Below are 26,499 nucleotides of genomic sequence, written 5' to 3'. Positions count from 1 at the left end.
CAGATGGGATGAAGATTAACTTATATCAGAGTGATGGCAAGAGCAAAGTATGGAGGAGAGAAAGAACTGCCCAAGATCCAAAGCATACCACCTCATCTGTGAAACAAGGTGGTGGGGATGTTATGGCCTGTGCATGTATGGCTGCAGAAGGTACTGGCTCACTTATCTTCATTGATGATACAACTGCTGATGGTTGTAGCATAATGAATTTTGAAGTGTATAGACACATACTAGCTGCTGAAGTTCCATCAAATGCCTCAAACCTCATTGGCCGGCGGTTCATTCTACAGCAAGACAGTGATCCCGAACATACTGCTAAAAGCAACAGGAGAGATTTTCAAGCTAAACAATGGTCAATTCTTGATTGGCCAATCACCCGATCTGAACCCAATTGAACATGCCTTTTACATGCTGAAGAGAAAACTGAAGGGGACAAGCCCCCAAAACAAGTACAGGTGCACAACCTTTTATCCGAAAGCCTTGGGAACAGACACTTTTCGTAATTCGGAATTTTTCGGCTTTCGGAATGGAAGATTTTTAGCATAGATTGTAACGGCTGGCTCAGTGGTAGAGTGCTCGGCTCATATCCGCAAGGTCGTGAGTTTGCGCCTCGATCCCGGCAGTGTCTTCAATATAGTTTTTTTCTTGCAGAATAGGAGAGAATAGGGAGGGTTAGGCTGGGATCATTCTCTGCGAGATGATCTTAGTGCGGGAGACAAGTGTAGGAGAGGTGTACTGACTGTGGGCAGAACTTTGGAAGTGATTGCCCACCATTCTCAAAAGCTGCTGTGTCTCCCTGTCCCTGGCATAGCAGGGGGCGATCAAACAGCACAATACCCTCCTCCCCCTCCAACTCCAGAGGAATCCGCTCCCCGATGGGCCGCTACGGCGACAAGTGGCAGTTCACCCACACCCCAAGCTGCGCCACCCCAAGAACAAGACGTACCTTGCACACCATCAGCTTCTGCCCCTACGTGTTCCTCTGGAGTTGGAGCGGGGCTGGGCTGGAGTTGCTGATCTGGGATCTCCGTGCTTGCAGTGGGCCTGGGGGTCGGTGTCCCGATGAGGGGGCGCAGCTCGGGCTGTGGGCGAACTGCCACTTGTCGCCGTAGCGGCCCATCGGGGTGCGGCTTCTTGTGGTCCTGACGTATCCGGCCAGTTTGCAGTTTTCCTCTGGAGTTGGAACGGGGCTGGGCTGCTGCTGGCTGTGGGTCTCTGGGATCTCCGTGCTTGCAGTGGGCCTGGGGGTCGGTGTCCTGTTGGTCCTGACGTCTCCGGTGACTGGCACTGACCTGCTGGCATCGCTGACGTGAAGACAGTGCAAAGCCCCCACGCCAGTGCAATGGGCGGGGAGCTGGAGAGGGGAGGGATGGGGTCACACACATGGCCGGGAAGCAGAGGGGTGTAGGTGGGGTGAAACTGAAGGGAACGACAATCTGCTGCAGCCTGCCTGCTGAGTTAAAAAGTTCCCACGCAAGACTCACGATACACTGTGTATCGTGAGTCTACCGTGGGAACTTTTTAACACAGCGGGCAGGCAGCAGCAGATTGTCAATTATTAACCCTCCCGCGCAATATACCCTCACCTTCTCTTTTATTAATGGGGATTTAGTTCCCCTTTCTTCGAGGGCCGACCGGAGGTTCCGCTGTCACCTCTGCGGGCCGCCCTCGGTGAACATCTTCAAGGACCTTTCTTCAAGGACCGAAACAATGTCCGCTATTCGGAGCTTTTCGTTATTTGGAATTTCGGATAAAAGGTTGTGCACCTGTATAAGCTAAAGATGACTGCAATACAGGCCGTGCAGAGCATCACCAGAGAAGACGCGCAGCAACTGGTGATGCCCATGAATCGCAGACTTCAAGCAGTCATTGCATGCAAAGGATATTCAACAAATGAATGAATGAATGAATGAATGATTAAGTTAATTGACCAAGAATTCACATACAAGGAATTTGCCTTGGTGTTCCGCCCACAACTGACAACATGACATAGTGACAGTTAAGAATGATACATAAAACATTAAACATTAATAATAAAACATGTGAATTAAATAAAATACCAGAGCAAAAAGGAGGCTACAGATTTTTGGTTATTGAGTAAAACTACTCGTGGGGAAAAAAAGCAGTTTTTATGTCTGGCTTTGGCAGCTTTGACAGACCGGAGCCGACCTCCAGAGGGAAGTGATTCAAAGAGTTTGTGGTCAGGGTGAGAGGGGTCAGAGATGATCTTACCCGCTCGCTTCCATGACCTTACCCGCAAAATACTAAACATAACTACTTTCATTTACATGACATTACAGTTTCACAAACATTATGGTGTCCTGAAATGGGGAGACTATGTATAAACACTGCTGTATTTTCTACATAGTGAAACCAAAATGTATAAAAATTACCTTTATTAAAATCTGACAATGTGCATTTTAACCACATGTGATTTTTTTTTCTATTATAAATCTCAAATTGTGGAGTACAGAGGCAAATAAATAAATGATGGGTCTTTGTCCCAAACATTATGGAGGGCACTGTACATTGAGAATAATGTTAAATAGTCAACTTCTAAAGGGTATCAATTAACTGAGTGTGTGTATATATTCCAAGAGCTAATTCAGCATAATTGACAAATATCTAATAGATGTAGACTTGGACTTTGAGCTCATGGTTGAATCATTGTCACAAGTGCTATCACTTTGAGTGGACTATGAAACCCACACTCAATCTGTTTCATTGGTTTCAATGAATGTTAACTATTCTATATCACGGTTGGTGAATAGATGTTTTCATAGCAATCTCCAACAAATAAAAATGAGAAAATGACCAGAACATGTTGTATTAAAGTATTGCATAGGCTCATAGGCTTGGTGCAGTGAGCCTAACATGGTTGCTGTTGATGGTGATCTACATGTCACACTAAGCTATGATGCATCACCTGACAGTGTCATTCTAACAGATGATTAAATCATGCATCAAGCAGAACCAGTTGTCAGAACTTTTGTATGTTTAAAAATGTAACATTCATGAGCATTCCAAAAAATGTAATTTATCATACGATTCAAAAACCTCCACTGTGCATAGAAAAATGTGAGCAAGTTATGTCAGGCAACACCTCAAACCTGTATTAAGAAAATCATGGCTAATCCAGTCTTAATCTCAAAGTCACTTTCCCATTACCCCTTGGCTTCTTGCAGTTTAAATGTTACCTTGAAAATATCAAATGACTGCTTCTGCAGCACATTAGGATATGGAATTCTAAAAGAGACAAGACCCTCAATAAAAAATGTTCTTGTAGTAGCCGTTTAGCTTAACTCAACTTTATAACCAGTAATAACCAGTTATCTTTACATTTTATCTGCCTGTAGTTATGTGGGTGGGATTTATACGTAGTCTGAGGCATGTTTGCGGCTGGGATTCTCGTGCAGACTCCCATGGTTTTTAGTTTATTTTGTAGAAGATCGGGGAAGAGACATAGTTGTTGGCCATGCAAGAGCATTACTACGAGTATGATTGAAATGTGTTTATACAAGAAGAAGCCTTTATGATTATCTTACTGTTTAGAAACATAGAAACATAGAAATTAGGTGCAGGAGTAGGCCATTCGGCCCTTCGAGCCTGCACCGCCATTCAATATGATCATGGCTGATCATCCAACTCAGTATCCCGTACCTGCCTTCTCTCCATACCCCCTGATCCCCTTAGCCACAAGGGCCACATCTAACTCCCTCTAGTTTGTACTACTACAATAAAGAAACTATTAATCAAGAGACTGTGTTTGGAAGATTTATCTTTCGATGGCATTGACTGTCTCATGGAGAGCTTGTGAGTGCGTATTAATTACCTTCTGATCCTCGGTCATCAATTAGAGTGACTTTTGAAGAAAGAATCCTTGAGTATATAAAATCTGTCACTACAGTTCTCATCTCACTTATTCTGAAACAACGCCACTTGGCACTCAGTGACCCCACTCAACGAAATATAGTGTCAAAATCCCCCTCAATGTTCAGTGATCACTTGTATTCCAATGAGCATAGGTCTAACTTCTCAACCTTTCTTCATATGTCACATCCCTACTCCCAGCAACCTTAAACTCGGGCACACCCTTCATTGTACGTAGGATCAAAACTCTGCAGTGCTTCTGGTGTAGTCTGGTGAAGTTGCATCAAATCTTAACTGCTATTATATACCACACCCTATTGCAATAAAATCTTATTAATCATTTGCCATATATGCATGATAACTTTGATTCATGTTGTAGGACCCCTGGGTATTGCAGCATTTTGTAGTCTTGCTTTCTTTAAATGACTTGCATGATCTACCAACTTGCCTGTTCACTTAATGGATCTTTAACCCTTTGCAGTTGTTTTGACTTCCTAACAACTTGCAAGCCTATCTATATTTGTATCATTAGTGCATTTGGCTACAGGTCACAATCCTGCTGATTCAGTTTTATCATTATACATTGTAAATAGTTGGCCCCAGATCACTAATTTTAAAATAGAACACGAATAAACACTCTAGTATAATTTATTTTTGTTAACTTCAGTGCTGGCTTGTAGAGCTGCTGCTGCCTCACAGCACCAGACACCCATGTTCAGTCCTGACCTCTACTTTGCATGTTGTACCTATGACTGCATGGGTTCCCTCTGAGCCCTTTGTTTTTTCTCCCACATCTTAAAAATTTGTGTGACTCTGACTCAAATTTTAATTAAGTGAAATTTGCATATTTCTCTTGATGCCATTACAGTTTATTGATACGAGTTGATGAAACTGTTGTGGATTCAGCACCTAAAATGCTGCAGACACAAGTTTTAGATCATACAATCAAAATTGCAGTACTTGGGCAACAGAACAAACAAGAAAATATATAGACGCAAGTGACTGCAGATGCTAGAACCTTGAGCAAAAGGCAAAGTGCTGAAAAAAAAACAGCTAACCAGGCAGCATCTGTGGAAGGCAAAGCAGATGACGTTTCAGGTCGGATCTTTCTTCAGACTGGTTGGTGTGTCTTTTTTCCTCCAATGATGCTGCCTGGCTTGCCTCCAGAAGATTTAATTTGCACAAGAAAACCAGACGTAAATGTTTGGTTAAAAATTCAGAATTAAGGTAACATAAAACTATATCTGAATGTGATCATTGTATGACATTGTGTTTTATGTTTTGATACCAAAATAATTTATTTCTGCAGTGATGGTACAACACAAGCGTTGGGTTCTTGTTTAAGAGATTTTAGAAACAAGCCTTATCCTGTGAGGGCCAGAATAATCTACTACAAGAAAACGTTGACTGTAAGTCTCCTGTGCTTGGACATGTTCCAAATATATTGTAACCTTGTGAGATTATGCACTTAATAGTTAGATGGGAATAACTAACTTCTGTTGTCAACAAGTATTTGATTATTTTTCTAAATATATTGTTCAATAATATGCCCGATTCAAAAATAAATTTAAATGTTTTTTGTAAAAATCTTTCCTCATTTGGAAAATCGTTCCATAGTTGGAGGAAATAACCCTGCAAACTGCTTTTCAGTCCTATGCGTCTTGCACAATGTTCACCTCTTTTGTCTGTTTACAGTTGAAGTTCTGTTATAGTACTGAATACCTAATTTCCCACCTATGTTCTTTCTCAATGTCATTGTTTGCCCTCATTTATTTTTTCATGTTTCAGCATTTTCTAATTATCCATTCTTGCCTTTAATTTAAAGCTGTGAGCTTAATTTGATTGTCCAAATGTTTTATACCTTGACTTTTCTCCATTCTTTGGATGTAAATGTTTACTTTTGTTTCCTCATTTTTAACATTTATATATCTTAAGCTGTTCTAAATTGTCCTATTAAACGTCATTTTTCTTATGACATGGAAAAAGGCCATTCGGTCAACTGAATTTCCAAAGTGTAAGATCTAGGTTTTAAATGTAATAGTTTTCATATTCATCCCCATGCATGTCAATTTGTTGCTGGGAGTGGGAGCGTGCACAAAAGTTTAATCAGCTAAATAATCTTGCTCCAGTCATGCATTGGTACGCAACCTTAAAATATCTTATACATATAAAAAACGTGCTTTTAAAAAAAAAATTCCCCAAGGTAAGCAGTAATGTTTATTTTTGACGATGAATTCACCGGGTAATGTACTGCTGGAGAATGCTTTAAAGTTGTTTTTATTTGGATAGATTCTCAGTGATACATAGTAAGATTCCTAAATGTGTATTTTTTCTTTTGTAGGTCATGATACATAATGGCTTTACACCAAATAATGATGATTATGAACTTTGTGCCAACGTAGAAAATATGGTACTTCCGTTGGAGGGTTTCTTTGGAATCTCTGCAGCAACTGGGGCCCTTGCAGGTATGTTTGTAGCAAACGTGTATAAAATGTATTGCATTTATAGCAAAGTCATGTTAAAGGTGCACATAGCTTAGTTGGTCATAACGATTGAACAAGTTGGTGAAAATATTCAATTTTTCTGTTTCTTGACAGATGACCATGATGTTTTATCGTTTCTGACCTTCAGACTTTTTGAGCCTGGTAAACCAGTGGTGAGTTTTTCTAGTTAATGGGGATAATTAGATGACAAAACAAAGCATATTGTTTAGGAAGATGCTTTTTTTAAAATGAATTCATTTTCAAGCACTGGCAAAATGTAAAATTAGATACTCACGACAGATACTCTTCTTTCCATGCAACTAGGTGATTTGCAATAATACCCTGTTGTTTTTTTAAATGTGTGTGTTCCCAAAGAAGGAACCTTTCACTAAAATGTAGTAGTCTTTTATAAATGAAATATCATGAATTGCCCACAGGAAAATGCAGAGACTATTTTTGATACATTTGTTTTACTCTAGGAGCAAAATAAACCTCTTGAGTGCCAGCATTGATGGCAGCAAGCATTTTAACAGCCAATCTCTTCTTATAAAATGTAGAAACTAGGGAAAATTGTTACGGTTGGATAGCCAGTGGTATGAATCAGCACTGATCCAGCACCTTACATTAGCAGCGAAGTTGCTACTTGTTCATTAGATTGGTGGCAGAAGAGCAAGGAAATATTTTAGTGACGTGGTGCATTACTTGTGCTGAATAAGCTTAGTCACACATGATTGCGTATTACTTGCTCATTAACCTTATTCTGCATTTGAAGTGGTTGTGGATGCACATGATAAAATATCAAATTATATTATTGGATTCTCATTCTGTTAACCAGCAATAAGAAAACAACATTTTAATTAACCTTTGAGAGTATTGATGGTTGATATCACACCAACCTTGTGCAAAATAAGTAATGTATTTTAAAACCTGTTATTTTGAAATATTGATTTGAAAACCATAGTGAGCATAAATTTAGTTTTTTTCAGGCCAAGTATTTTGTTAACTATGCTATAGTTAACCGTTATTTCAAATATTGCACAAAGTGAACGACATCATAGCTGAAGTTGCTGTTGGTTTTTCATAATCCTGTTGAATGCGGATAGTTTCATTGTAACTGGTATCTGGCTGACGGGCTCACTAAAGTGTGAGCAGCTTCAGAGTTGAAACTTGTAACTAAAGGACTATCAATAATGTTTACTAAGCAGCAGTACATGTTCATACATTTCTAGTTCACGTGATTTGAAAAGGTTTAATTAAGAGAGAATTCAAAGCCAGCAAAATAACCTGACCTTCAAAACATTCAAGGCTGACGGGTCTTAAATCTGTGCCAATGGGCAAAGTGTATGCTGGCTCCTACAAATGCAATGTAGTAGGTAAAATGGGTTGACTGCTTCTGATGATAATTGAATTTGGCAAAGTAGTTAATTATTTTTGTTTGTTAAATTTACCTACCACATCGAACAACTCACCATGAAGTTAGACAGATTCTTTACTGATGTTTTGTCAGGGACAGGGGAGTGGGGGGCAGGAGGGATACACAGCCAGCGCGGAGAAGCAGCGCTAGCTCCACGGCTCCGGACTGGTATCCCGTCAGTCCAAGCAGGGCTGAAGATTAACCGGCGAGACGGGCAGAGTTGATCTGGATTTCCCACTGCTTCTCCGCGCTGGCCGTAAGCCTGGGCCGTCGTTTCCGTAATTACCATCCACAGGGCCCACGGCTGAAGCCTCGTGTGTGTAAGTGTGCACATGCGTACGCGGCCGCCATGAAATTGTGGTCCCCTGGTCCTCACCGTGTTTTGATAGCGATCTCCATGCCTTGTGATAGTTTAAGCAGATCCATACCACAACCTATTGCGAGAACTTTATGCAAGTGGTAGATCAATCAATCAATCAATCAAATCAACCTTTATTGTCATCTTGCAAGCAACAGTTGTACAGTGCAAAATTAAAAGACGTTTCCCAGGGAATAGCGGAGCATCGCACATGAAATTTAAAATATTTCACACATGTTTGTGGATAATGTGGATTTTAATAACCCTTTTTGACTATTGCTGTTTGGACATGTACTGTACATATGTAAGCAATGTAAAAGTTACTATAATATTTGCACGCAATATATGAGATTAATTGCATATGGGTAGAAGAACATTTTCATCAATTCTTCTGTTATTGTATTTCAACTACTGTTCCATATTCACAAGGAAGGGTACAAATAACATGGTCTAGGAAGGAAGTAGTATGGAAAAAGTATTAGGGAAAATTAAATGATTTAAAAACCCCAAAATCTGGGGTTTATAAACCTGTATCACAGAGTGCTTAAAGAAATGGCCCAAGACTGGTGTGTGTATTGGTAATTGTTTTTCAATATTCTTTAGACTCTGAAACACTTCCAATGGGTTAGAGTGGAACAATTGTAAACCCACCATTTAAAAACAATAGGGAGAAAACAGGGAATTCTAGACCAGTTTACCTGATCTTGGAGGTGGTGAAAATGCTAGAGTTCATCTTAAAACATTCAAAAGATGCAGAGCATTTAGACAAAGTCCACAATTGACAGAGTCAAAAGAAAGTAATGTTTGACAAATCTACTGGAGTTTTTGAGGATGTAACCAGATGAAGGAAAATAATGAATGTGATGTATTTTAACTTTTCAAAATGTTTTCAATGAGATACCAATACAATACAATACTGTTTTATTCGTCACATTGCACATAAAGTGCCAGTGAAATGAATTAGCCAGCAGCGGTACAATGAGAAAGAACACACAAAAACACCATAAAAATGTAACACAAACATCCACCACAGCATTCTTCGCTGTGGTGGAAGGCACAAAAATTGGCCAGTCCTCCTCCATTTTCCCCCATGGTCGGGACCTCAACCCTCCGCAGTCGCCGCTGCGGGCGTCCAGATGAATGAAAGTCAAAGTAAGTCCTGAATCGGTGCCTCCCCCACCGGAGACCGTGGCTTCAGATTGGTGTAGGCCCCAGGCCATCGGTCGGTGATTTAGAGTTTGCGCCGCTGCCAGAAGCACCACAGGTAACGCAGGCGAAGTCGAAGCTCCCCTCCAGGGATCCCCAGCAAGGGATCCCACTCCTGATGGCAAGTCCATGCCGCGCCCGCGGTTAAAGTTGGCCGCGGGCCGGCAGTCAGAGTGGAAGCATCTTCCTCTCTGGGTCCCCAGCGAGGGATCCCAGGCTGCAGACGCCGCACCAGCTGGAGCTCTGCAGACCACGGCTTTCAGGCTGCCGGCTGCCGCGGTCCAGCGAAACTGAGCGCTCTCCTCCGGCTCGCCCGCTCCACCCATGAGCCCGCACTGCGCCCGCCCGCCGCCGAAGCCCCGGACGTGTCTCCAAGAAAGGCTGCCCGATCCTCGCTGTTAGGCCACGGGGGAGGCGACCTGGAAAAAGTCGCCTCTCCGTGGACGAGGCGACCAAAACCGTTTCCCCCACACCACCCCCAACACCAAACACACAAAGAAACATTAAAAACATACACTAAAAAAATAAAAGTTGAAAAAAACTGACACGCAGCTGGCAGGGCGCCAGGTTGCAGCGCCCCCCCACCGACCTCGACATGAGATTATAGTGCAAAATTAAAGTATATGGGATTGTGCCTAAATTGCTGTAATGGATAGACCAGGTGTCTGATTCAAAACACAAAAGTAAGAATAGATTGATCTGCCTTCATATGCCTCAGCACCTCCTTGTCCATAATATGGACTGTCCTCAAGACATCGCCAGTAACTGTTGAAAGTTCCTATGTCTGTGTTTTTTTTCACAGTAAAAACAGAAACAGAAATACTCGGAGGACCTTGCCCATCTCCTGTGCTCACAGGAGATGGGCGCTTTGGTTTCTGAGGAGCCCTATTACCTCTCTAGTTACACTCTTTTCAGCCCATGGAATAAGCCCAGGCCGTTCTTGCACAAGAGTTTGGTACACAATCAACAAGTTCATCTTGTATGTTAACTTGTTGCATGTTACATGTTTTACAGAACTATGTAACTATTAAAACACTTCCAGTGATGCTTTCTAGATGTTGGCATAATGAGTTTGACATTCCTGCCTTTTAAATTGTGATTGCTAAATTGCAGTAACATACTTTTGGTTTAAACGTTAATTTAAGCTTTATTTGGTATAGGAGCCTGATGATACAACAATTCCTCAAGAAGAAAAGGAGAAATATAGAGAGCAGTATGAAAATTTCCAACAAGCACTTGATAAAAAGAAAGAGGAATTTCAAAAAGATCATCCTGATATGCAAGGGGAACAAGGTTGGTGGAAAAAATTGCCTTACAACCGTTTTAGTTATGTTGTAAGGCTTGGTGTGGGGGGAAAACATCTGACTGGTAAAATTATGGAGCCTCAAAACTTTGCCAACTTTGCCATACAAAATTTGTGGTTTCTTTCATTTTTGCTTTAAGTACCATATCGAGCTTTGTAGATGTGGATGTTGACAACTGAACAGGTACTACGGCCAGTAATATGATGAATATGGTTTGCTGCTAAATTTTTGCATAATGGCCTGGTGTACTTCTGGTTATACCAACTTCAAATTTATTTATATAAATTAAAAACTGGTATACCTCTTCAGTATTTTTAATAGCCAAAACATTGCCAACAAAAATAAAAAACTATTAAACTGAATTAGAAATGATAACTTCAAGCAGGTTTTTTCCTCCTTTGTGTACAGGAACTCAATCATTGAATTACATTCAGTGTTTAATTTCTATTTGTCTTCAAACTAGGTTTGCGTGGATTTAACATTCTTACCTGGGGTTTAGACTTTATAAATTGTATGTTCACTTATATTGTCCAATCCAAGGCAAATTGCAACAAACCCATGGCACAGCATCTTTAATAAAATTTTAAAAGTGTGCTTACAGTTATTATTGATGAACTTTTCGACCATGGGGCCATGTCAGTCATTTGTTTGATCCTTCCTCAGATCAAAATGAAGTACTTTTAAAAGGAATAATGATCAGGAGCACAGAACAATTATGATACTCCTCTGTCATCGCACGTAATTGGGTCAAGATGCCCAAGCAACGATGAAGACAAAGGGAAAACACTGCAATGACTGGAAGCATTCCTCACACAAAGGAAGATGATTGTAGTATTCAGAGGTCAATCAGTCCAGCCCATAATTTCACTGCAGAAGTTCTTCTAGGCAATGTAGTTAATCCAAGCACCTTCAGTTAACTCATCAATGGATCATCAAGGCAAAGGTTCACTGATTTTTACAACATTCAATTCCATTCACAACTTGGCAAATGACCTAGTCCAAACCTGCATACAGATCCTTGCAGCGATTTTTTCCCAAGAGATTATCTAATCACCTATCCTTGTTATTCAGCAGAATTGCTTTTGCAACCACGCCACCATTAATTTCCTGGTAAATTTGAGTAGATCATAAGTGCATAAGCTTTTTGGTGCAGGGCCAAGGCTGGGTACTCTATGGTGGTGACCTGACACCCGCCTGACACCCGCCTGAATGATTGTGGCACGTACAATGTTCAAGAAGCTCTGTCAGGACAAAACAGCCTACTTGATTGACATTCCATCAATCGTTCTGAAAATCGCCAATTTGCAGTGACTCAAGTTGGTTTCATTGAAGTTTTTTGCCATGGTTACTCTAGCATTTCCCAGAGTCTACACTTAGAAATATACCAGTAGTCCTTCATTGTATGGGTTTTACATCTTTTGAACTCCATGCCCATCACCAGTGCAAAATTATCTTTATCAGAAAGACTGCAGTGTTCAAGAAAACAGCTTGCAACCATATTCATATGGGCAGCTTGTATTTGTTTATTATTATTGTCATGTGTATCGAGGTACAGAGATAGGCGATAAATGTTGGCTTTGCTAGCAATGCCCTGGTCCTAAAAATGGATATTGAAGACAAAAGAATTGAATCTGTTTATCACAATACAAAGTAAAGTCGGTTAATACTCCATATCCCACAGAATCAACTTGGAAGTTGCTTCCTCTGTTTAGATTTTTACTGAAGTGAATTCACTGCGAATGAAGGGAAAGTTAATGGGAATCTCTTTCTCCTTCCACTGACCGTTGGCCAATGTCGCCGTGCTAATTAATGAAGAGCTTTCATGTTGTGTGGAGGAAGACTGTGGTCTAAAATTTTATTTTTCCCATAATTTATTATTTAATTTAAGGAATAATTTTGATATATATATCTCTCACACACACACACGTGTGTGTGTGTGTATATAAAAATTATATGCAATCTTATTTTTCGTAATGCTGCGTTTCATAATGGGTATATGTTGTTATGTAGCTGGCCAATATTAATATCAAAAATTATATAAAGACCAAATGGTTTGCTTGCACTTCAGCGGATGACTTATTTGAAAGTGTGAACGAGCAAGAATTGAGACAGATCTTTGAAGGCCAGAATCGAATCCACCTTGAAATTAAACAATTGAACAGGCAACTCAACATGATTCTGGATGAGCAGAGAAAATATGTCTCTCTAGTAAGTGACGAGCTGTCAAAGAAGGGAACTAACGTTGTGCCACAGACAGGACAGGTGAGTACCACATCTGGCTGACATAGTTTTTCAGTTAAAAATCAGTGCCTTGATTTCATTTTTTTTTTTACTTGGTATAAAATGCAATGACTAATACCATAAATGTGAACACACTCCAGTTGTATTTATGTTTTGCTAATCATTTTCAACTCTTAATTAAATAATTTCCAGGATATGGATAATAAAAGATTATTTTAAAAAGGATTAAGGATTAATTCTGTTGCAAACGTACAAGAATCTTCACTCTACATATTTGTAGTCTAGTCTAGGTACTAAATATCATGTCCTGTTGAATTGAGTCACTTAATTTGAACTTAAAGTTGCAAAGGCAAATTGTGGTTGGAAATTATTTTGATGTTCAAGAAAATTAGACAGTGGAATTTACAGAACTTCATTTTAATTTTCAGGAAATAAACTTTAATATTTTAGAAAATAAAAAAAATAATCCCTGTTCTAAATTTTATTTTTATTTACCTTTTATTTTTGAGTGTTAAATATTCCATTTGACTCTTTCTCTATTACGATTAGAATAAGGCTGAACCCAGCATGTTCTAGGTACCATCCGATTCCTTTGTTCATGCTTATCATTCTCACTCATCAACTTGACGACTTCCTATTTGAACAGGTTTGTTAACATCAGTGAGGCATTTGCATTTGCAGGCAAGATATCCTTACAATCGCTGTTCAGCTTTCTAAGGTTTGCAATATTTGGAGCTTTTTAAAAAAAAATAATGTGAATCAATCCTCATTTGGTGGGATGTTGCAATCATCTCAAGTTTTGAATTGCAGCAAATATGAAATGCACCTAAAAGTAATAAAGCAGCTAAGATTGAACCTGGTGAGCTACCCTGTCGTAAATGGGGGTGATGGACATGCCTGAAAAATTGGGATCAGAGTAGGAATAATCTGACAAGAGTGCAGAGCCTTGAATTTTGAAATGGTGAATTCTAGTTGGACTTTTTATTCTATTATCTATTTTCATTTAATTTTATAACAAAGCCTATCAAGTTAAATATTACAGTATTTTTCTGGTGATGTCTGCACTAATATGAGCATTATATGTTTGAGTTTTTGCTTGGTGTAATTTAATTTACTTTTTAAGAAATTGTTCATTGTAGAAATAATATCGTAAATAATTTTGCAGAATTGATAAGTGTACACGTACAAAAAACTGAAGACAATATCAAAGCATCTTATCCGTGTTTATTTTTTATTTGGGTTTATTAATTGATGAATATTCGAAACAATTGATTGTTACATTTCTGTCCTAATTTACTGTAAACCAAATTTCTGTTTAGTTACCCCAAGCAGAACTGGACAATATTATGAGATACCAGCAAGAGGTGCTGAAGCATGTTGGCGAATTGAAGTGAGTTGCTAATCCAACCTTCTGAATGTGAGAGTTGGAAGATACTGTTCAGAAAAGTTGTAACTTTTGAAATCTTTGAGAAATGCTTTTTTAAAATGTTTCTGTGGAGTTAAAGCCTGCCTGTTCTCTAGTCACTCTACCCCAAAAATCAAGATATTTTTAGAAAAAGGTAATCTGCTTGACTTGGTTTTAAATTTGTCCCCTTTCAGCAGGAAGTTATTCTACCAAGATTGGAAATTGGGGAAACCAGTAAATAAATGGATCAAATTCGGAATTCCTCAAATAACAGCAGCTTAAGGTGTTATGAATCAATAAATGAAAAAACAGAAAATTATGCTTAGCTTAGAGATATAGTGCAGAAACAGGCCCTTCGGCCCACCAAGCCCGCACCAACCAGCGATCTCCGCACATTAACATTATCCTGCACATACTAGGGACAATTTAGAATTATACCAAGCCAATTAACCCACAAAGCTGTACATCTTTGTAATGTGGAAGAAAACCAAAGATCTTGGTGAAAACCCATGCGGGGAGAACGTGCAAACTACGTACACACAGCACCCGTAGTCAGGATCGAACCCGGTCTCTGGTGCTGTAAGCATGTAAGGCAGCAACTCCACTGCTGTACCACCATGCTGTCCAAAATGTTTTCCCAAAATTATTGAGGCATTCACTTAGTTGAATGTGAAGCTCTGCTGCAGCAGAGCATTCTGACACCTGCTTGTAAATCAATTCCCTCAGAAATTTTGTGTGCATTTTTCCTTTTTATTGGATAAACAAGACGCATAAATTATCCCAAGGAATTTATTTTTGGGTTTTGTCCAACTTTGCATTGAGCTTCAAAACATGCACCTTTTCAGTATTCATGGTGCTCTATTTGCACCTTTCTGATAATTCCTGTGTTCATCCCTACCTCTTAATTTGCTGAAACCGCTAATATTTTTTTCACCTTGCATCCATCATGGAAATGAGGCCATCCTGAAATGCCTTGACTTTCTCTTGATCCTGTTCACCCATTATATCCATGGACATTGGTCTGTATTGGTTCTTAGTAGTTCAATTATCAATTTTAACATGATGTACATTTTCAAATTTCTACAATTCTGTATCCTTCTCCAGTCCCAAGATCTTGATACTAATTTGATTGTAGCTGCTTTGGACATAAATGTTGTTTAATACTTTGTCAAGTACTTTGGGACACTTTATTACAGGTGCACAACCTTTTATCCGAAAGCCTTGGGACCAGACACTGCGAGATGATCTTGGTGCGGGAGACAAGTATAGGAGAGGTGTACTGACTGTGTGGGCAGAACTTTGGAAGTGATTGCCCACCATTCTCAAAAGCCGCTGTGTCTCCCTGTCCCTCCAACTCCAGAGGAATCCGCTCCCCGATGGGGCGCTACGGCGACGTGGCAGTTCGCCCACAGCCCGAGCTGCGCCACCCCAAGAACAAGACGTACCTTGCACACCATCGGCTTCTGCCCCCCTGCGTGTTCCTCTGGGGTTGGAGCGGGGCTGGGCTGGAGTTGCTGATCTGGGATCTCCATGCTTGCAGTGGGCCTGGGAGTCGGTGCCCCGATGAGGGGGCGCAGCTCGGGCTGTGGGCGAACTGCCACTTGTCGCCGTAGCGGCCCATCGGGGAGCGGCTTCTGGTGGTTCTGACGTCTCCGGTCACCCCCCTGTACAGGAGCTGAGACTGGGAACTGTACCGCCCTTGCAGGTGAGCAGGAGAGTGGGGTTGTTTGCAGTTGCAGAGGGAGGGGGCAAGGGCGCTGCAGTTCCCAGTCTCAGCTCCTGCCCAGGGGGGTGGCCGGAGACGTCAGGACCAACAGGAACGCACTCCCCGATGGGCCGCTACAGCAACAAGTGGCAGTTCGCCCACAGCCCGAGCTGCGCCCCCTCATCCGCAACCCAGGTTCCTCTGGAGTTGGAACGGGGCTGGGCTAGAGTTGCTGCTGGCTGTGAGTCTCCGGGATCTCCGTGCTTGCAGTCGGTGTCCCGTTGGTCCCGACGTCTCCGGCCACCCCCTTGGACAGGAGCTGAGACTGGGAACTGTACCGCCCTTGCCCCCTCCCTCTGCAACTGCAAACAACTCCACTCTCCTGCTCACCTGCAAGGACGGTACAGTTCCCAGTCTCAGCTCCTGTACAGGGGGGTGGCCGGAGACGTCACAGCCCGAGCTGCGCCCCCTCATCTGCAACCCCAAGAACAAGACGCACCTTGCACACCATCAGCTTCTGTCCCTACGGGAAGCGTGTTCCTCTGGAGTTGGAACGGGGCTGCTGGCTGTGTGTCTCTGGGATCTCCGTGCTTGCAGTGGGCCTGGGGGACGGTGTCCCGTTGGTCCTGACGTCTCCGGTGACTGGCACTGACCTGCTGGCTGGCATCGCCGATGTGAAGACAGTGCAAAGCCCCCGCGCCGGTGCAATGGGCGGGGAACTGGAGAGGGGAGGGAAGGGGTCACACACATGGCCGGGAAGCAGAGGGGTGTAGGTGGGGTGAAACTGAAGGTAGCGACAATCTGCTGCTGCCTGCCCGTTAAAACGTTCCCACGCAAGACTCATGATACACTGTGTATCGTGAGTCTACCGTGGGAACTTTTTAACTCAGCGGGCAGACAGCAGCAGATTGTCAATTATTAACCCTCCCGCGCAATATACCCTCACCTCTTTTATGAATGGGGATTTAGTTCCGCTTTCTTCGAGGACCGACCGGAGGTTCCGTTGTCACCTCTGCGGGCCGCCCTCGGTGAACGTTCAATGACCTTTCTTCAAGGACTGAAAAAATGTCCGCTATTCGGAGCTTTTCGTTATTTGGATCTTCAGATAAAAGGTTGTGCACCTGTATATTAAAATAACTTTTCAGTTCAGTTTTACTTTTGTTTTGAAATTATAGGAAAGCGTGATAGGAAATCCACATAAGAGATTAGTATACAAACTTAAAGCATACGGTATTGGGAGTTCAGTATTGGTGTGGATAGAGAACTGGCTGGCAGATAGGAAGCAAAGAGTAGGAGTAAACGGGTCCTTTTCAGAATGGCAGGCAGTGACTAGTGGGGTACCGCAAGGCCCAGTGCTGGGACCCCAGCTATTTACCATATATATTAATGATTTGGACGAGAGAATTGAATGCAACATCTCCAAGTTTGCGGATGACACTAAGCTGGGGGGCAGTGTTAGCTGTGAGGAGGATGCTAGTAGGCTGCAAGATGACTTGGATAGGCTGGGTGAGTGGGCAAATGCATGGCAGATGCAGTATAATGTGGATAAATGTGAGGTTATTTAGTGGCAAAAACAGGAAAGTAGACTATTATCTGAATGGTGGCCGATTAGGAAAAGGGGAGATGCAACGAGACCTGGGTGTCATGGTACACCAGTCATTGAAAGTAGGCATGCAGGTGCAGCAGGCAGTGAAGAAAGCGAATGGTATGTTAGCATTCATAGCAAAAGGATTTGAGTATAGGATCAGGGAGGTTCTACTGCAGTTATACAGGGTCTCGGTGAGACCACACCTGGAGTATTGCGTACAATTTTGGTCTCCTAATCTGAGGAAAGACATTCTTGCCATAGAGGGAGTACAGAGAAGATTCACCAGACTGATTCCTGGGATGGGAGGGCTTTCATATGAAGAAAGACTGGATAGACTCGGCTTGTACTCGCTAGAATTTAGAAGATTGAGGGGGGATCTTATAGAAACTTACAGAATTCTTATGGGGTTGGACAGGCTAGATACAGGAAGATTCCCCGATGTTGGGGAAGTCCAGAACAAGGGGTCACAGTTTAAGGATAAAGGGGAAATCTTTTAGGACTGAGATGAGAAATACATTTTTTACACAGAGAGTGATGAATCTCTGGAATTCTCTGCCGCAGAAGGTAATTGAGGCCAATTCATTGGCTATATTTAAGAGGGAGTTAGATGTGGCCCTTGTGTCTAAAGGGATCAGGGGGTATGGAGAGAAAGCAGTTACAGGACACTGAGTTGGATGATCAGCCATGATCATATTGAAAGGTGGTGCAGGCTCAAAGGGCCGAATGGCCTACTCCTGCGCCTATTTTCTATGTTTCTGGTCCACGTCATGATTTCTGCTGCATCCAGGGAGCCAGCGGCGAATATTTTCATGGCATGCATTCAAGGAATCTAGTGTACTTTTTTTTTTAAAGCAACTGGTGGGTGTGCATTCTATCCAGAATTAGGCAACATAGATGGCCAAATTAGATAAAATCTAAGGTACAAAAGTTTTTAAGCTTTCACATGATCATAAGGTAATCAGATGTGGCTATACTTTGTGAACAGGTTCTATGAAAAATAATGTTGATCAATTGCACATTAAAATGCTCGGGTAGACTAGATTGCCTGGATAAATTAATGCTGTAAAATATATAATAGCACAATTTTTCTTAAGGGCTAGTGCTACATTAGTTTTTTAGAGTCATAGAGCCACATATTTGATGTGGACAAGCTTTTCCTTTGAGAATAGGGAAGATTCAAACAAGAGGACATGACTTCAGAATTAAGGGACAGAAGTTTAGGGGTAATATGAGGGGGAACTTCTTTACTCAGAGAGTGGTAGCGGTGTGGAATGAGCTTCCAGTGGAAGTGGTGGAGGCAGGTTCATTGGTATCATTTAAAAATAAATTGGATAGGCATATGGATGAGAAGGGAATGGAGGGTTATGGTATGAGTGCAGGCAGGTGGGACTAAAGGGGAAAAAAAATTTGTTCGGCACGGACTTGTAGGGCCGAGATGGCCTGTTTCTGTGCTGTAATTGTTATATGGTTATAGAGGGAAACACGCCATTTGACCCTTCATGTTCATGCTGACCAGAATGCCCCTTCTAAGCTAAACCAATTTGCCCGCATTTGGCTTGTATACCTCAACATTTCATAGCCACTAACCTGTCCCAATGTCTTTTAAATGTTTAAAGACACAAAATGCTGGATTAACTCTTCGCTTTTTATTATTATTGCCACATGTACTGAAGTACAATGAAATACTTTTGTTTGCATTATATCTGATCAAAATAAAGACTACATTATTACAATCAAGCCACAGATAAAGGGACCAACATTTAGTGCCAGATAAAGTCAGATTTTAAAAAAGTTCAAATGTCTCCAATGAGGTGGATGGGACTCTAGCTAATGAGAGGATGATCGAGTTGTCTGATAATAGCTGGAAAGAAATTGTCCCTGAGCTGTAGTTATCTATTATCAAAAGTCTGTAACTCTTGCCTGATGTGAGAGGGAGAAGAGAGAATGACCAAGGTGAGATTGGTCTTTCATTATGCTGGTGGCCTTGCTGAGGCCATATAAAGTGCAGATGGAGTCAATGGAAGGGAGGTTTATTTGCGTGATTGGCTGGGTTATGTCCACAACTCTGCAATTTCTTGCGATCATAGATGGAGCTGTTCCCAAACCATGTAGTGATGTGTCGTGATAAAATGCTTTCTACAGCACATCTGTAGAAATTGGCGAGTTGATGGGGACATGCCAAACATTCTTCTTTCTCTGAAGAAAGCATAGGAGTAACTCTGACCTTCTGAAAAAAGGTCTTGTCCCAAAAGATCACTTATTTATGTCCTTCAGGATGTTGCCTAATGCGAGTTGATCCTGCACTTGGTCTTTTTTTTAACCAGCATTTAGTGTCTTTTTTTGTAGGCCTGTATCTGCAGTTCCGTGTGTCTGTCTTTTGAATGTTATTACTGTCAACTCGCATCAAACCAATTCTATTGATTGCATTCCCCTTATTTAATGGTAGGTTTGAAACTTGCTCTTGCGCACATACTTGATCACTCCCTTTTTTGACTCGCTTGCCTCTTATTTACATCAAGAAATAATTTAAAGAACACAGTTAACCTAACCTCTGAGAAATAAGAGGAAAATGAAGAACTTGGTGAAAATGCACAAAATTACTGTTGCAAACTTCATACGCCCAAGATCAAATTTGTGTAATTCATTGTTAGGGAATTTCTGTTCCTCAATTATAAAATGCTACTTTTCAAAATAAGACATTTAATTTTTTTTCTAAAGTTCTGTTGTTTTATTTCAATTTAGATAATAGACAAAAGGTGGAGAAGTAGGCCATTCTGCTCATCAAACCTGCACCACCATTCACTGATCATGGCTGATCATTCACAATCAGTACCCTGTTCCTTCCTTCTCCCCATATCCCTTGACTCCGCTATCTTTAAGAGCTCTATCCAACATTCTCTTGAAAGCATCCAGAGAATTGGCCTCCACTGCCTTCCGAGGCAGAGAATTCCACAGGTTCACAACTTTCTGGGTGAAAATGTTTTCCTCCTGTCCGGTCTAATAGCTTACCCCTTATTCTTAAACTGTGGCCCCTGGTTCTGGACTCCTGGAGTCCAGACCAGGGGCCACAGTTTAAGAATAATGTTTCCTGCCTCAAGCTTGTCCAATCATTTAATAATCTTATATGTTTCAATAAGATATCCTCTCATCCTTCTACGTTCCAGTGTGTACAAGTCCAGTCGCCCCCTCTGCATCTGCCCCCTCACCCAATTTGTCCACGTCACCCTGCATCCTTATCGCATCCTTCTCACAGATAACACTGCCACCCAGCTTTGTGTCATCTGCTAATTTATCTATGTTACTTTTAATCTCTTCATCTATATCATTAAGTATAGTGTTTGGGACAAAGACCCATAATTTATTTATTTGCCTCTGTACTCCACAATTTGAGATTTGTAATAGAAACAAATTGCATGTGTGTTAAGTGCACATTGTCAGATTTTAATAAAAGCCATTTTTATACATTTGGGTTTCACCATGTAGAAATTACAGCAGTGTTTATATGTAGTCCCCCCCATTTCAGGGCACCATAATGTTTGGGACACGTGGCTTTACAGGTGTTTGTAATTGCTCAGGTGTGCTTAAATGCCTCCTTTATGCACGTATAAGTGAGCTCCCAACACCTAGCATTTCCTCCAGTCTTTCCATCACCTTTGGAAACTTTTATTGGTGTTTATCAACATGGGGACCAAAGTTGTGCCAATGAAAGTCAAAGAAGCCATTATGAGACTGAGAAACAAGAATAACACTGTTAGAGACATCAGCCAAACCTTAAGCTTACCAAAATCAACTGTTTGGAACATCATTGAGAAGAAAGAGTTTATGAGCTTGTGAGCTTATTAATCTCCCTTTGACTGGTAGGCCTAGGAAGACCTCCACAGCTGATGGCTGAAGAATTCTCTATAATAAAGAAAAAAACCCAAACACCTGTCTGACAGATCAGAAACACTCATCAGGTGTGGATTTGTCAATGACCACTGTCAGCAGAAGACTTCATGAACCGAAATACAGAGGCTACACTGCAAAATCACTGGTTAGCTGCAAAAATAGTTGCCAGGTTGAAGTTTGCCAAGAAGTACTTAAAAGAGGAACCACAGTTATGGAAAATGGTTTTGTGGACAGATGAGACGAAGATTAACTTATATCAGAGTGATGGCAAGAGCAAAGTATGGAGGAGAGAAGGAACTGCCCAAGATCCAAAGCAGACCATCTCATCTTTGAAACATGGTGGTAGGGGTGTTTTGCCCTGGGCATGTATGGCTGCTGAAGGTACTGGCTCACTTATCTTCATTGATGATCCATCTGCTGATGGTAGAGCATAATGAATTCTGAAGTGTATCGACACATCCTATCTGCTCAAGTTCAAATAAATGCCTCAAACCTCATTGGCTGGCGGTTCATTCTGCAGCAAGACACTGATCCCAAACATACTGCTAAAGCAACAAAGGAGTTTTGCAATGTTAAAAAATGGTCAATTCTTGAGTGGCCCGATCTGAACCCAATTGAGCATGCCTTTTATGTCTGTAGGGGACGAGCCCCCAAAACAAACATAAGCTAAAGATGACTGCAGTATAGGCCTGGCAGAGTATCACTAGAGAAGACACCCAGCAACTGGTGAAGTCCATGAATCGCAGACTTCAAGCAGTCATTGCAGGCAAAGGATATGCAACAAAATACTAAACATGACTCTGACCGACCTCCATTGCAGGTGATAGACTTCTGACCGACATACACTATAAACCCACTGACTCCCATGGCTATCTGGACTACACTTCTTCCCACCCTGCTTCCTGTAAGGACTCCATCCCCTACTCCCAATTCCTCCGTCTACGCCGCATCTGCTCCACGGATGAGGCGTTCCACACCAGGACATCTGAAATGTCCTCATTATTCAGGGAACGGGGGTTCCCCTCCTCCACCATAAATGAGGCTCGCACCAGGGTCTCTTCCATACCCCACAACACTGCTCTCTCTCCCCATCCCCCCCACTCGCAACAAGGGCCGAGTCCCCCTAGTCCTCACCTTTCACCCCACCAGCCGTCACATACAAAAAGTAATCCTCCGTCAGTTTCGCCACCTCCAACGTGACCCCACCACTCGCCACATCTTCCCATCTCCCCCCATATCTGCCTTCCGCAAAGACCGCTCCCTCCATAACTCCCTTGTCAATTCTTCCCTTCCCTCTCGTACCACCCCCTCCCCGGGCACTTTCCCTTGCAACCGCAAGAGATGCAACACTTGTCCCTTTACCTCCCCCCTCGACTCCGTTCAAGGACCCAAGCAATCGTTCCAGGTGCGACAGAGGTTTACCTGCATCTCTTCCAACCTCATCTATTGCGTCCGCTGCTCTAGATGTCAGCAGATCTATATCGGTGAGACCAAGCGGGGGTTGGGCGATCGTTTCGCCGAACACCTCCGCTCGGTCCGCAATAACCAAGCTGACCTCCCGGTGGCTCAGCACTTCAACTCCCCCTCCCACTCCGTCTCCGACCTCTCTGTCCTGGGTCTCCTCCATGGCCACAGCGAGCAGCACCGGAAATTGGAGGAACAGCACCTCATATTCCGTTTGGGGAGTCTGCATCCCGGGGGCATGAACATCGAATTCTCCCAATTTTGTTAGTCCTTGCTGTCTTCTCCCCTTCCTCAGCCCCCCTGCTGTCTCCTCCCATCCCCCAGCCTTCGGGCTCCTCCTCCTTTTCCCTTTCTTGTCCCCGCCCACCCCCGCCCCCGATCAGTCTGAAGAAGGGTTTCGGCCCGAAACGTTGCCTATTTCCTTCGCTCCATAGATGCTGCTGCACCCGCTGAGTTTCTCCAGCTTTTTTGTGTATCCTACTAAACATGACTACTTGCATTTAAATTACGTTGCTGTGTCCCAAACATTATGATGCCCTCAAATGGGGGGACTATGCATAAACACTGCTGTAATTTCTACATGATGAAACCAATATGTATAAAAACGGCCTATATTAAAATCTGACAATGTGCACTTTAACCACATGTTTTTTTTTTTTTTTTTTCTATTACAAATCTCAAATTGTGGAGTACAGCTGCAAATAAATAAATTATGAGTCTTTGTCCCAAACATTATGGAGGGCACTGTATATTGTAAATAGCTGCGGCCCCAGCACCGAGCCTTGCAGTATCCCACGAGTCACTGCCTGCCATTCTGAAAGTGACCCATTAATCCCTACTCTTTGTTTCCTGTCTGCCAACCAATTTCCTATCCGTGTCAGTACCCTACCCCCAATACCACGTGCTCTAATTTTGCCCACTAATGTCCTATGTGGGACCTTATATGAGATTAGTGGGCATTTATTTATGAACAATCGAATGGCACTTACAGCCAATTGGTGGCTAATTTGTCACATAAGTTCATGTTTTTAACAACGTATGAAATTGCCGTAACAACGCAGCAAAGATGATCATCTTTTGCAAAATTATAGATTAAACAAATCTGCAACCTTATTACTTCATTCACTAGATTTCGATTTTAATAATCTTGACTTCATTTAAAGAACACAGATTAGATTTCCTTGCTATTACTGTCTTGTCTCATTCCATCATCTTGTTGTACTATAGAGTGCATGGCATAGATGGCTTGTCTTATCGAAAAACTTACTGGGTTAAAGCAATGCCTGATAAAAATATAACATGTTTAATAATGTTAAATCTTAAGAGAGCAGCTTTTTTGTTTGAAATGGATTTGCTTGAATGTCTCAGAATTATTAATCAGTTTAATCAGAAGACCAAAAATATCTGGAACAAGTTGTAATTTGAAAATGAACATCTCATTATTAAGCAAATATCTTTATCAGAAGGATTAGGAAAATTGTTATTGGTAATACTCCTAAATTGTAACTCCATTGTCCAATAGGTTTGCAGCTTAATTTCTTAAACATCCCCTTGGACTGTACATTCAATCTAATGATTTAATTTCTATGTATCATTCCTATTGGCTTTTTTGGTAAGATGCTGTGTACATGTTGAGGCCATTTATTAATCTCAATATCCTCTTAGAAGAACATAACGTAGAATCATACTTTCCATAACTAACATCCTGTCAGAACAATTTTTGTTCATGGTTGAAGGGTTATATGATTAAAATTTCACTGGTTTAGTAGAGAGATAGAGTTTGGTCATAAATCGAAAAGTGGATTTCCTAAACCAGTCTAAAGATGTATCTCGTACTTTTTAAGATATTAAGATATTTTCCCGTTATTTCTTTTGGCCACTTTAAGCCTCTGAATCAAGGCAATGTGTAGAGACATGGCAGTTGAGTATTACTTTAGTAACTGGGACACTTTTTTTTCATTTAATAACATTCTTGTCAAAGTAGCTTGTTTCATCGTATCTGATAATGTTAAAATAATCTTTGTTATTGGGGTAAACAAAAATGCTGGAGAAACTCGGCGGGTGAGGCAGCATCGATGGAGCAAAGAAATAGGTTACGTTTCAGGTCGATTTGTTTTTGGGGTGTTGGTTGCTGGTGAGTTACAGAATAGTTATTTAGTTAGGATTGAGGAGTTGAAACAAAATTAAAGCAGCCTTGGGAATCTAAGCAGCATTTAAGAACGAAAATATGATACAATTATACAGGCAACAATTATTTTGTTGTGCAGGGAGGGTATTTGCATTCCCAAAAAAGTATCCAAAGTATGATTTTCTGCTGTGCAAAATCTTTATCTAAAGAGCAACTAATTTCTGTAAAGTATATGTCGAGCATCTAAGCCTTCTACACATGTTGGTTAGAAAATTCTATTAATTCATTTGCAAGTGAGTGAAGAAATTTCTTCTCATATCTGTTCTGATTGTCTGGATATCCAACTCCATCGACCTTGTCATGCCCTGTACGAATTTTGTATGTTTCAACAAGTTTACCTGTTATTTTACTAAACTTGTGTGGCAGTGCGGTCTGCTTTATCATTCCTCTCCCAGAATCATCCCAGAATCAATTTGCACAACGTTCACTGCACTTCAGGCCAAATCACTGGATGAATTTAAGAGAGAGTTAGATAGAGCTCTGGGGGCTAGTGGAATCAAGGGATATGGGGAGATGGCAGGCATGGATTATTGATTGGGGACAATCAGCCATGATTACAATGAATGCGGTGCTGGCTCGAAGGGCCAAATGGTCTCCTCCTGTACCTATTTTCTATGTTTCCTCTACTACACACATCCTTAAGTAGAAAGACCAGACCTGCATACTACATTCCAGATGCTGTCCACCTAGGACCTTGTGTAAGATACAAAATGCTGGAGGATCTGTGGGTCATGGTTTGTTGAAGGAATGGACGGATGATGCTTCGTGTCAGGAAAAAAGGCTCCGACCAGAAATAGTTTGTCCATTCCCTCCATGGATACTGCCTGACCTGTTGGGTTCCTCCTGTGGTCTGGGACCAGATAAGATGTTTGAATCTATTGAAGTGTTCCAAAGTGACAAAATATTGACACTCAACAGAGTTGAAATGGATTTAGGTAAAGAAACAATGCTGACAAACCTGCTGGAATTTTTGAGGTTGCAGCTAGCAGAACAAATGGGGACAAAGATAAGGATTTTCACAACATTCACTGCACTTCAGGCCAAATCACTGGATGAATTATGAAGGCCTTCAATAAGATGTAAAGATTATACCCACCGCTATTCACGTTCTATTGACGTTGTGTATGCGTAAATCAAGCATGATTTAGTTGGATTTGCTGATGATACAAATGTGTGAGGCATTATGGGTTCTGAGGACAATGCAGGGAGACTTTTTATTCTATCGATTAATTTCCTTATCAATGCAGGCCCTTTGGCCGACAATGTCAGTACCGAACATGATGCCCAGTTAAACTAATCTTGACTGCCTGCACGTGATTCATATCCCTCCATTCCCCACATACCTGATTGCCTATCCAAAAGTCTCTTAAATGACACTATCATAT

General features: G+C 41.6%; 1 protein-coding gene across 1 annotated transcript in view; it reads left to right on the top strand.

The window, feature by feature from the left end:
- Window positions 1–26,499, top strand: part of lman1 (lectin, mannose-binding, 1) — a 68,776-nt gene that overhangs the window by 23,455 nt on the left and 18,822 nt on the right. The window contains exons 5-10 of the mRNA XM_055631053.1: window positions 5,180–5,279; window positions 6,212–6,335; window positions 6,468–6,526; window positions 10,492–10,624; window positions 12,704–12,897; window positions 14,196–14,266. Of these exons, the coding sequence (XP_055487028.1) occupies window positions 5,180–5,279; window positions 6,212–6,335; window positions 6,468–6,526; window positions 10,492–10,624; window positions 12,704–12,897; window positions 14,196–14,266 (681 nt within the window). The remainder of the gene's footprint in view (window positions 1–5,179; window positions 5,280–6,211; window positions 6,336–6,467; window positions 6,527–10,491; window positions 10,625–12,703; window positions 12,898–14,195; window positions 14,267–26,499) is intronic.

The sequence above is a fragment of the Leucoraja erinacea genome, chromosome 1 (genome assembly GCF_028641065.1).
Source record: "Leucoraja erinacea ecotype New England chromosome 1, Leri_hhj_1, whole genome shotgun sequence".
NCBI lineage: Eukaryota > Metazoa > Chordata > Chondrichthyes > Rajiformes > Rajidae > Leucoraja > Leucoraja erinaceus.
The sequence above is the reverse complement of the archived record's forward strand: the minus strand, read 5'-3'. Positions and strand labels throughout refer to the sequence as shown.